The sequence below is a fragment of the Anastrepha ludens genome, chromosome 3, assembly GCF_028408465.1.
Source record: "Anastrepha ludens isolate Willacy chromosome 3, idAnaLude1.1, whole genome shotgun sequence".
NCBI classification, from domain to species: domain Eukaryota; kingdom Metazoa; phylum Arthropoda; class Insecta; order Diptera; family Tephritidae; genus Anastrepha; species Anastrepha ludens.
In genome coordinates this window covers 8745730-8758437 of record NC_071499.1, presented here as the reverse complement: position 1 = coordinate 8758437, position 12708 = coordinate 8745730, and the positions used below count along the sequence as shown (strand labels likewise).

General features: G+C 39.4%; 1 protein-coding gene across 1 annotated transcript; it reads right to left on the bottom strand.

The window, feature by feature from the left end:
• Positions 1-11147: 11147 nt before the first annotated feature.
• On the bottom strand, positions 11148-12429 carry LOC128856476 (uncharacterized). Its single transcript, XM_054091779.1, has 3 exons — positions 12342-12429; positions 11375-11839; positions 11148-11183 (listed from the first exon to the last, which is right to left on the bottom strand). Exons 1-3 carry the CDS (start codon positions 12381-12383, stop codon positions 11148-11150), a joined length of 543 nt encoding a protein of 180 aa, XP_053947754.1. The 5' UTR covers positions 12384-12429.
• Positions 12430-12708: the final 279 nt, after the last annotated feature.

Here is a 12708-nt window from a genome sequence, read left to right as displayed (position 1 = left end):
AATCAGTGTCTCCGAGAAATCGTCCAACGCATTTACTGACACCGCGTCGCTGTCTTCCTCAGCGACTTGCTGGCTCCACGAGCGTCGTTCCTCTGGAATATGCAGCATAGTGTGATGGTGGTCGCCGCATCGTCTGCACCTTCCCTCGCTTGTGCAATTGCGCGACTTGTGGGCCATAGATAAGCAGTTGGCGCAATAGTGGCCCAGAAGCGCTTCCCGAAGCCGCTCAATCGGGCTGTTTCTGATCCTGTTTCCCCGGAAGACGAGGCAGAGGCGTATTGGGTGCCTTGCGTCAGACAAACGGCACGCTGTCGGGTATCGATGGGGGTGGCGACTAGCCTTTTTCTTCATTACATCTGTAAAGATATTATTATCGTAATCGGAGAGTGGCGAAATATATTTAATTAGTTTTTTTTTTTTTTTTTTTTTTAAACGAAAATTTGTAGTGTGTACACGGCTTTATAATTAGTTCCTTAATTAGCTTTAGTGTATTATATTGGTAGTGGTGCATTGTTAATCTCAGCTTTGCTTGGTGCTTGCTGGCTTGGTGCTTGCTGATGCTCTGTTTAAATGGATCTTTATTGTTAATATCCGGCTCGAAGGACCATGTTCTCATCGGAGTGCGACGCAATGGGCGGTTTAAAAATGTGGGGCCTCCACGGTCGCTCCGATGATATATTTTATAAAAAATAAAAAGCACAAATTCGTGTCAGTATATATTCATTAATATTTATTTTGCAGTATATACATAGATATATGCGTAGAAAGATATATATGTACATATGTCTATTGCATACGTTGCTTACGTATTATTATGTTAAGTTGTATAAGTATAATTTATAACATATTACCTTTAGCTGGCTGACACGTCCTGATGCTTCTGATTGGAAAATCGCAGTGAAAGTTATAATTAGAATTGAAGTGAAAGTAACCTCGCCGAACAACGTTTAACAGGGAAAACGTTTTAACTGTTCGGCGGGGAAATGCCAGGGTTAACGGCCTTCACGTTGCAGCGACTGGAAACGGTGGTTAGCAACAGTCGGAACGGTAGGCGCAGTTACCATTAGGGTGGCTAAAAGTGTATATTAAATATTAGGGTGTGGCCTAAACATTCATCCAAAAATATTTAAAAATACGGCAATGGCAGAAATTATTCGGACGCATCTCAAAAAAAGTAGTTTTGCGGTGCCCCTCATAACTCGGTGTTAAATCAGGTGAAATAAAAAAACCAAAGTTATTTCGTTAGATAATCGTTTTCTCCGGGTAACGCCGAGACGGTTTTTTGAAATTAAAAATTTTTCGATTTTTGGGAACACGTTAAAGTCAAAAACACGATTTTCGCGTAAAAAATCGGTGAATTGTAAAACATCTACAGAAAAAGTGTTCAAAAAGGATCGGTGCAGTAGTTTCAAAGTTATGAGGGGCACCGAATTTGAAAACGTAAGTTGTGGGAAAAACGCTTTAAAGTTTTAAATACAAAAAAAATCAGAGTAAACCGTTTATAAGCGGATTTTATTGGCTTACCTCACACTGAATCGTCGATACCAGGTCCATAAAGGATATCGCTGTCATCCAAGCTGTCTGATGCAGCTTTTTGATCCTGTCTTCGCCGAATCCTGCCTTCCTTTGTTTGTTTCTCAGCTTCCTGCTCCGCTCGATCTATACGCATCGCGCCAGTTGACCTCACCCATATCTACAATGGTCTTTTTGACTACATATGTCACGCAGACGAGTGCCCATTCTTTTTTGGACATGCCCTACACATTCTTTTTTCATTATTGAAAAATCATCACCATACGGCTTGGAATTCACTAACCCAGAGTAAGCTTTAGAGTCGCCGTCGCCGATGTAGTTGCGATATCGCACGCCATTATTTATCGAGCGTTGAAACATGGCCTTTATTGCTTCGACCTCCATATTTCCAGCTGCACCAGTAGGATTTGCCTGACACTTTCCAGCATCTACATGGGCTTCATGCCACTCTTCGTATTCGGCGGAGTCTAATTTACTTTCCCAAGTTTTACATTCCTGACAGTATGAACTTTTCACGAAAATGTCAAGAACTAAATCATCATGATCCGGTGTTCCTGCGAGAATTTTCTACTGCTTTGTGGTCCTGCGAGATTTTTCTACTGCTTTGGGGTCCTGCGAGAATTTTCTACTGCTTTAACTTTGTTTTTAAAAAAAATTTTCTCGAAAATTTATTTTTTTCGCCCAATTAATGGGGTACTTTTTTTTTCAAAATATATTGTGTTATTTGTTTTTTCGCCCGATTCGTGGGGTACTTATTTTATTATCACCGACCGTATGCCCTCTCGCACGAGGTATTTGCTTACGGTTGATGCTCCTGGCAGGATCGCCAATTAAAGTTCTAACGCGGGTGAGCGTTAAAAAAATAAAATAAACGCTTGCTTCCAAAGTCAAACTTGAAGTGAGTCCTTTATTCTTACGTTAGTTCTTTTGTACAAAATTTTTGCTTACTCTATCCTTAACAAATAATTGTTTATGTTTACAGTAAAAATTTCACAATTGGATGAGCTTATTTCATCATCCAATTAGTGCTTATGCTAGCTTTCAAAAGTATTGTTTACTCTAACTTTTTGTATATATTTGCCGTTATGCGGCTTACCAGAGTAGGGTATTAACTCGCACGGTTTTTGGTCGGTCACGCGTTGGTTTGTCAATAAGCAACCCAGTTTCTCTTACTTTTTGTACTTTAAGAGAAAAGCAGGTGTACCATATTAGCCGCCTATACCATAATACCCGAAGTTACTCTACAGGGTTGCCCATATTCGACGGACCCATGTGTTTTTTTTTGCGTCAATTGAATCTTATACAGGAATAAATGCAAATCAATGCGGATAATTCTTTGTAAAGTGGTCCGAGCAATGCCCAACTGCTGAGAATGGCGATTTTGGGATGTCCTTGGCGACGTCTCAACACTGGTGTGTGTTGATGTTAAGGCATTGCCAGACCTGTTACATTTTAAGCTTATCACTATATGTTTAACAGAAATTCGACTGCTTCTCTGTACCAGTGCGATCGGTTTTTTCTGTAAAATGAATGCATTGAAAAAGTTATTTGGCGTAACATGCATACATAATAATATTTAACAGAAAATTTACTAGAATTATGACTAGAAACCTGTTTTCTTTGCCGGCGTCCGTTTTATTTAGTTTTTACTTTGACGTTTCCCCTTACACATATGTGCAGGATCCGGCACGCGAAGTGTAACCAATTGAAAAGGCCATAAATTTAATTTGGAAAAAGTAAAATATATGTGAAAATAACACAAAATTAAGAATCAGATTTGCTGGTTACGCCCATCTTAATATAATGCAATCACACTGTTACATTTGAAATCCATTACTGATTTTCTTTTTTCTCGGTTACTCTCGGCAAAATGCTTTAGCACGCTTGTAAACAATACTCTGGAATGTCATTTAGCCAACTAACAGACCGTGCATCACCTGCGCGAGCGGTCTGAAGTTGGTTACACTTCGAGTGCCGGACCCTGCATGTAAAAAGTCCCTAAGCTTTTTCCTTTTCAGGTAGAGGTTTATCTGCCTCCGATTGGGTCGAGGATGGAGGCATTTCTGATTTCAGCCTTGTGACTTATCTCTTTTCTCCTCTTCCCGGTCGTTGGCACAGACCCCGTTTCGGCTCCGGAGGATTGCAACATTACAGAGGAATCATCTGTTCTGTCACGCTTTCCCGTTGTCATTTGTCACAAAATCAAGCACTTTATTTTCACGAACGGTGTCAGGATATCTTTTTATTAGTTATTTCATAGAATTCAAGTGTTTTCCAATTAACATTTCTTTACCTACAACATTTAGTACAGTTCTCTTAAATGAATATACGTTGCCACAGTAGTAAAATCATGTGACACATTACAGGTGTGAAAGTCGACGGAGCTTGAGTTCTTGCCTTAGTTAATGCTTCGGCTTCCTTCGTCTTCTCCGTTTGATATGACCAGCACTTACATTCGAATCCCCAGTAAGTTCAGCCCTTTTACCGGTACTCTCCTGATTCGCGCCAGACTTAACCGTTGTCAGATACTTACTCAGTATCAGAGGTCTGTTTGAGTCTATTGAGATAGTTTTCGACATCTCCACACTCTCTTGTTCAGTTGCTTCGTATGGTTTCGACATCGGTATATCGCACTCACTCATTGGGCTCCCCACTGACATAGACAATCTGCCATTCTTCACCGCTAGTAATGTGCTTCCTCCGAAACCCTGGGTGTTAGTTTCGGTCATAAGGGGATGTGGGGTTCGGGCCTGCACATCCGATGCCCGAGCTGCCGATTGCTCGGCGGGAGGATTGCCCAAAGGTGGGTTAACTGGTGCAGATAAATCTTTGTTTAGCCGCAAAACTTTTCACTGCTTCTTTCACTAATTTCTTTTGAATAGATTAACTTTCCTAGCAGGTCCACATGCGTTATACAACTCGCTTAATGCCGCCCATGCCTCTTTCGATGTTTTACAGTCTTTTATGTTCAATAATTCCGATGGCCTTACACAAAGAGTAATAGTAGACAGAGCTCTCTTATCGTCCGACAACCATCGATCTCGTTCTTGACCTGATGTTGGACACTCTGTATTTATTGGTTTCCACAAATCTTGTGTAATTAAACAACTTTTCATTTGCAACACCCACGTTGAATAATTTTATCCGTTAAGCTTTTACAAGCTGACCGCAACGAAAGAAACTGCTTACCTTTAAACATCTTTTTGCTGCCCTGCGCCGACTTAGCTGCAAACGCAGCGTGTGTGTCTCACTGTTCATTCTGCGCCCACTTTCTTCTAGAAGTTTCATCTTCAAAACTTCAACTGTTGGCAAGTTGTCTCTCATCTCCATTGCGATGACGAAATTTTCAAATTCCTTTGGAAGACTTGATAGCAGGATGATTGCAACGAGCTTATCATTAAGCATGATGCCCACCTCGATCAACTTATTCATGACTGTTGCAAACGCATTCAAATACACCGCCATTTGCTCACCTTCGGATAATTTGAGGTTAAGTAACTTTTTGTACAGTGATACTTTTCTGACGGGACTGCTGGGCTGATACACTTCTTAAGTCGTATCCACGCGTCTGCTGAAGTTGTACAATGTTTCAAGTAATTTAGTTGTGAAGGCTTTACACTTAGTGTAATCATCGCAAGTGCCTTTTCAAGGATAAGATGTACATAAATAATACGAACTGTCACAATTTTCAAAATATCCATTTTCTCCATAAAAATATTTCTTTGTATTAAATTTTGATTCCTTTCCAGATGGAATCGTAAAATTTCCAAAACCTGATAAGTAAATTGTAAAAGTCTTTGGTAAAATAAAATTTCCTTGTTGATAGATCATATCAACAAATTCAATCTCTTCAGTAGTCAATTTATATTTATTTAACCTTTTAATATGTAAAACTCGAGCCCATGCTAAAACTGAAATATAATATGCATAAGCTGAAACTGGAACTGACCTCTTAAAATTTAAACTGTGAGATGAAAAACTCTCATACGTCTCATTTATTAACGTAGTTAAACCATCAAAACCCGGAAAATGGTTTAACTCTTCAGCTATTGGAACTAATTCCTCAGTTGGTGAAGGAAAGAACGCTTCTAAATACAAAGGATCGTTCTTTAGTTCCGAATTTGTCTTTGACAAGTGTTGACCAGTTGGTATAGAGCCACGCTCCTTAACCTCTTTTGCTTCCAAAGGAACTCGAACATTTTCTTTTGGTTTATTAGAAAACGCACCTCTACGGTATCCTCCTCTACCCCTGGAGGGACGAGGTTGTTCGCTATAAGTATACTGATCATTGGGCTGATTCATATACGCTTGAAAATTTTGAGGTGGACTATTATTATTATTCCGCCATTGGGAATGTCCATTTCCTCTATTCGCTTGATTATTAAAATTATATCGAGACATTCTCGCTCAGATACACGCTTGAGTTATACGCTTTGATTTAATTTGTACGCTTTGAGTGCCTCATCCATCCTGGCAGGATCGCCATGTAAAGAAAGTATATTTATTGATGTTAAATATATTTATTTATTTATCGTTCCAAGCTAGGCATCCAGCTTGTGAAACGATTATTTTCTTTCTTGTCTCTTACATACTAAGTACAAGCGTTTTTATAGTAATTTTTATCAATGCAAACCAATAACAATTTTTCGGTGTTTACTTGTGTAATATGATTCTAGCATTCACGCGCCGCGCATAAAATAATTACGTTAGCTATGTTTGCGTTTACTTTCAAGTGTAATGAACCTTTTAAGAAATATGATACTCTATTTAAACGGCACAGCACAGTGAATGCATAAGTGGACAATAAAATAAAAGCTAAAAACAAAATGTTTATGAATATTAATGTTAAGGCATATCCGACTTATAATCATACTACAGTCTTACTGTTCTTTATTTAGAACTGTGGGGCTACCACACCGCAAATCCTTTAAAATATAAAATTAAAAAGGGCCTTTTCCTTTTCACATGTGTCCAGTTAATTGTTTTATTTGTTTGTTTATTAAAAAAAACACATTATTAAGATTTGTTCACCTTTATTAATTCAATTCGTCTGCAGGTTACAATAGTCCGTTTAGCACTGCCTATGACTTCATGAGTAGCCATTCTTCCTTTGATTAAAAGTTAAACTTCGTCTGGTGGCAAATCTAATTCTTCTTCTAATAAATAGTGAACTTACTTAAATAGTCTTATACTTATTTTCTCCAGGCTGCTGCGATGTTGACTATTTCGTCTTTAACAATTTTTATCTTATTGGCAATTGATTCCTCTATTGTTCTTCTAACTTCTTGAAGTGATTGTAATGTCTTCAGTATATTGTTAGTTCTGTTAGTTAGTAAATTAATTCTGTCGATGGTGTCCTTGTTAATTACTTTCTGTCGTTCGTTGTTACCTAATAAACCTTTAATTTTTTTGACAACCACAGTGTGATCTTTGTGATCAGGGGTGCCAGCTATCCATTTCCACGCTGTTCCAAGGATGTCAATTGAACGTTTCTTCCTTGGAGTAATCCTTTTTAGAGCATCTCTAAGCTGCTTTATGTCGGCGTGTGACAAACGTGAGTGAAAATTTTGAAGTGAATCGACAAGGTGTTTGTTTTGTGGTCGTTTTACAATTTGAACGAAATTAGGTAAATTGTGACTTTAAATAATTAAAAGTGCTTAACATTGTGCAAATTTTAAGACGAAATTTAGCAATTTCAGTTATATTTTCCATATAAACTCGCGAATGCAAGAAAAATTGAAATGTCTGACAAACCGTCCACAAGCGTCCTCTTTCCGCATATATGTTGTGGCTCAACAATGCACGCGAGCAGATTAAGCGCGAAAATCCAGGCATTAAAGTAACCGAAGTGGCGAAAAAAAGGTGGAGAGTTATGGCGTTCAATGAAAGACAAGTCGGAATGGGAAGCAAAGGCAGCTAAAGCCAAGGAAGATTATGATGAAGCGGTGAGAGAATTTGAGGCCAATGGAGGCAGCTGCCGAATTTATATTCATATAATCAGTTGGATTGAAAACACGTTTGCACAAAGTTTCAAGTCACTCACATCAAAGGTAAAACAAAAATAATATGCGCCATTTTCGATCGTTTACACATGCATTTATCGTACGAAAAGTATTTAGTTGTAGTGAAAGTAACAAAATAGAAACTTTGCATTTAATTTAATATAATAAAATTAAATAAATATTGATCAAAATGCATAGTTATAAGTAAATGTTCTGAAAAGTCGTGAAAAGAAAAAATAAAAATTAATATTATATATGTGACTGTAAAAGTAAAAATGTGCCTTTTTAGATGTTTGTGTCATCCAAGCTTTAATTGACCTAGATAAGAAATGGGGAAAATTGTTACTCACGAACTGCATCCCGGTAGGAAAGCTCGCGCGGTTACCGACCACAACAAACTGGTGTATCCACTACATGGCTTACTTCCATATGAACATACAAATCCGCGAACAGACGCAGGCCTTTAATTGTAGTTTTCGCGTAGTAATTTTTTGAGTTACATATTCAAAAGTGTTTGTTACTATAATTCGGATTATGTTATCGTTTTTCAAACATTCTCCTTTATGTACAAAATAATGTGGTTTACTTTCGCAGTTTTCTCATTAAGGTTGTGCAATTTATTATGTTTTGTAGTTTTAGAAAACTGGGATAAAAAATTTACAAATTGTTGTAGTTGAATTCCAAGATATAATTATATGGGGCTAATACATATAATAATTTCACTTTTCCCTAATATGGTTTTTGTACCAGTGAAATAAAATTTATGTAAATAGCATTGTAATGTAATATTTGTATATTTTACACAATATTAATGCTAATGGAACATCTCGGAACTAGGTTGTGGGTGCATAAGTATAAAGCGACATTCAATAAACTGAATATAGTCAATGAAATTAAGAAAACCTATTTTTGTTCATTTCTTAGTAACTTTAGTTTTCTACAACAAACTTCAGGTAGGGAATTACTAAAATAATGGGAAATCAAATCAGTGAATCCAAAATGTTGTTACTATTCCTACAGATAATAAAATAAATTTTAAAATTTTTGAGAATGTCGATGCAATTGCATCCTTCGTAGGTTGTAGGTGTTGTTGTAGCTTCTTAGATTTGCTAGGGTATAACAGTGTGGTGATGTCAATCACCTTCTAATAAAGGGTGAATCGCCAAGTGAGATTTGTTTCTACTAGGTAGGTATTGGAAGATATTACGTTGAGGTTGTAGGTATGGATTTGTCCGTTTCTTCTGAGTAAGGTGGAAGTAGGACCAATTTGACTAATGGTCTAGTCACCTGTCCCCTTTGTGTCGTGATGTCCACGACGCGTACCTGATTGTCGGGTCCAGGATGTAATTTTACTACTCGTCCCATTCTCCATTCGTTTGGTGGTAGGTTGTCCTCTTTAATGACGACAAGGTCCCCTACCTTGATGTTAGGTTTTTGATGTTTCCACTTCGTGCGTTTTTGCAATTCGATGAGGAATTCCCTTTTCCATCGTTTGCAAAAGGTTTGATGGAGGGCTTTCAATTTCTGCCACCGATCTCTAGTATATTCCTTTTGCAGGGACGGATTTTTCGCGAGACGCGTCTCATTCCGGAAGAATTGAGAGCAGGCGCTCTTGAGTGATGGTCCCAGCTTGATGTTTGATGGAAAGTCCCGCTTGAAGGGTAAGGTCACGACGTACTTCCCATCTTGGTTGCGTTTCTCATCGGAGTGCGACGCAATGGGCGGTTTAAAATGTGGGGCCTCCACGGTCGCTCCGATGATATATTTTATAAAAAATGAAAAGCACAAAGGCGTGTCAGTATATATTCATTAAGATTTTATTGCAGTATATTCATAGATATATGCATAGAAAGATGTACATGTACATAGAAGTATAGGCAATAGACATACGTTGCTTACGTATTACAATGTTAAGTTGTATAAGAATAATTTATAACATATTACCCTTAGCTGGCTGACACGTCCTGATGCTTCTGATTGGAAAATCGCAGTGAAAGTTATAATTAGAATTAAAGTGAAAGTAACCTCGCCGAACAAAGTTTAACACGGTAAACGTTTTAACTGTTCGACGGGGAAATGCCAGGGTTAACGGCCTTCACTTTGCAGCGACTGGAAACGGTGGTTAGCAACAGTCGGAACGGTAGGCGCAGTTACCATTAGGGTGGCTAAAAATTGATATTAAATATTAGGGTGTGGCCTAAACATGCCGGCCCCCTTGCGATAAGCAATGATTGTTTTAGGACGGAGGTGTCAGCCAACGTTCGGTATATTGGTGAGACATCGGAGGCTGCTGGTGCCGTCTGAAATGCTGTAAAGATGAAATTTTATGCACGTGGATTTATTATTGCACACGAAAAGAAGTAAAATTTGTTATATTCATAGATTTATTGATTCGTTATGTATTATAAAAAATTAAAAATGTTTAGTTTAACAGGCAGACCCCGGACAGTACCCAGCCAAATATAGAACTCTGCGCCATTAGGGTGCTGAGAGAGCGGGGTAGGGTCTCCTGCGTCATCACGCTGGAGTAAAGTTCCGCTCCTATCACTAGGCGGATAGGAGTGGATTCAAAGAATTTGGAATCCGCCAGTCTCATGTGCACGTAAGGCGCCGCTATACCCGGGTCGACGCTAATAGGGGGTGACGCGCTGGAATCCCGGTACCACCGCAGCATGTGTGACAACGCGCTTCGTATTGCCGTTCCTTCCGCGAATCGTTATCACGCATCCCCTTTGGCCTCCTACCTGGGTACTTAATAATCCTAGGTCCCTTGCGAGGCCGCTTGCAATGATTGTAACAGGTAGGCACTCGTCGATGAGGGCGCGCACCAGATGAAGGCGTCCCCCAGCCTCGATTTTAATGACGGCGATCGGCATGCTCGTCGCCACTGGGCGTAGCGCCTGTCCCGGAATTAGATCGCCTGCGCGGAATGCGGGTGGTAATGCTCGCTGGCGAGGCCTAGTCGCCAGTCGAGCATTGCGTCTTGGACGTTGGCGCACCAACGTCGTTCGCGTGCGTAGTCGAAAAGTCCTAGTTTCCGTTCCACGCTCGCGCCGACGTTCGTGCTGTAGCTGGGGTCGAAGAGGCCTGGTCTCCGATCCCCTGTTTACCCTGGTATGGAAAGGCCTTGTTTTCGCTTCACGCTCGCGCCGACGTTCGTGCTGTAGCTGGGTAGTACGGCAAGGCCTGTCTATGGTAGTACGGCAAGGCCGGGTTCCCGCTGCGGCCACAACTGAGCGAAAAGGCCTAGTTTCCGCTCCAGCCGTGGTTTGATCGGGAATCGGTGTCTCCGAGAAATCGTCCGACGCATTAACTGACACCGCGTCGCTGTCTTCCTCAGCGACTTGCTGGCTCCACGAGCGGCGTTCTTCCGGAATATGCAGCATAGTGTGATGGTGATCGCCGCATCGTCTGCACCTTCCCTCGCTTGTGCAATTGCGCGACTTGTGGGCCATAGATAAGCAGTTGGCGCTATAGTGGCCCAGAAGCGCTTCCCGAAGCCGCTCAATCGGGCTGTTTCTGATCCTGTTTCCCCGGAAGACGAGGCAGAGGCATATTGGGTGCCTTGCGTCACACAAACGGCACGCTGTCGGGTATCGTTGGGGGTGGCGACTAGCCCTTTTCTTCATTACGCTGTAGCGTGTCATTCTGTAAAGATATTATTATCGTAATCGGAGGGTGGCGAAATATTTTTAATTAGTTGTTTTTTTTTTTTTTTTTAATTTGTAGTGTGTACACGGCTTTATAATTAGTTGCTTAATTAGCGTCATGTACACCTCTTTCATGTTGTTCCGTGGGAAGAGATAAAACGGCGGAATTGATTGCCCCGTCGCGCTAACGGACAATGCTAGAGTCACATTTGTGCCTCTCTCGGCAGATGTTGATGTTCCTACACGCTTTTTTCCTTTCGGTGCAATTGTTTTGACTACTTTCGTTGGCACAGTCGGGCATGGACATTCGTCCATGTTCCAAATTCGATGCGATTCGAACTGGGTGGCACTGAGCACAGACGACAGATTGTTGAAGAAGGCATCGACATTCTCTTTGGTGAAAGACTTTGCACGATTCTGACTCACTTGTTCCGCTGTTCGTAATGACAAATTCCGGTGACGTTTCATGAAGGCCAATTGCCAATCCGTACTTGCCTCTTTGTTGGCATTCCATGAGTTCGGATACGAAATGCCGATCTTATTAGCATATTCATATGCAAGTTTTCGCAGTTCCTTCAAACTCAATCCATAGTTGATGTTGCTGGCGTCAAGAAGGTATTTCATCAGCACACTCTCTTGCTCTGCATTGAAAATCTGAAATAAAAATAAACAAGCTGAAAATTATGTTCATTTCGTGAACATTTTGCTTCCTCATAGAGATAAAATTTTTATTATCATTGGATCATTTTTAATATTTAGGATTTTTTGCGGGTTAAAATGCGCATGAAATGCGGTTCATGAAATGAATATAAAAAAATTTACGAAAATGACAAAAATTGAAATTTTTCGGATATCTGAGATGAAATTATAGAAAATTCTGAAGTAATGGATCATTTCTAAGATCAGGTTCGTATTCTACGTGTAAAAACTTGCAAAAATCAGCCCTAAATCTTTTGTAACAAAAAAAAAAGTCAAATTTCACAGATTTGTGCTTATAAATTAATGTAAAAAAATTTCGATTGAAGCATTTTTAAAAAATTCATAATTTGAAGGAAAACAAAGCTTTCTTCATGAAGCAAAATAAATGAATTAATGAATAATAATAAATTTATTTGTGATTGAATAAAAAAAAATTAATGAAATTAACACAACTCACTGTTTTGCCGGTCGTCGAATGTTCTTTCAGCAAATTCTTCATCACATCAACATTATCAGCAGCAACGTCAATATTTGCCTTGTCAAAATTCGAAATGTGCCAAGACAAAGTGCTTTTTGGAATGTTTTTCGCCTTTGCAGCTTGTCGAATGGAGTTCTTGTGCAATTAGACCAGCTTAATCGCCTCCAAAATATTGTCGAAATCAATCGTCTTTTCTTTCTTGGCATAATAACGCGGCATTCTGTCACAGAAAACTTTATAAGTCTAAAATAATAATAGAAATTGACAAAAAACAAAAACCCTGATAAAATTATGTATGAAAAAACACTTATACATATCAATCACACGAATGTATATTGTAAAACAT

Excerpts from the sequence above, each read along its gene's own strand:
- LOC128856476 (XM_054091779.1), bottom strand. The coding sequence starts at position 12,383 with ATGAAGAATTTGCTGAAAGAACATTCGACGACCGGCAAAACA. Across the intron at positions 11,840-12,341 it reads ATTCGACGACCGGCAAAACA|ATTTTCAATGCAGAGCAAGA; the intron begins GTGAGTTGTGTT and ends TTTTTATTTCAG. Across the intron at positions 11,184-11,374 it reads ATGTGACTCTAGCATTGTCC|AATGACACGCTACAGCGTAA; the intron begins GTTAGCGCGACG and ends ATATCTTTACAG.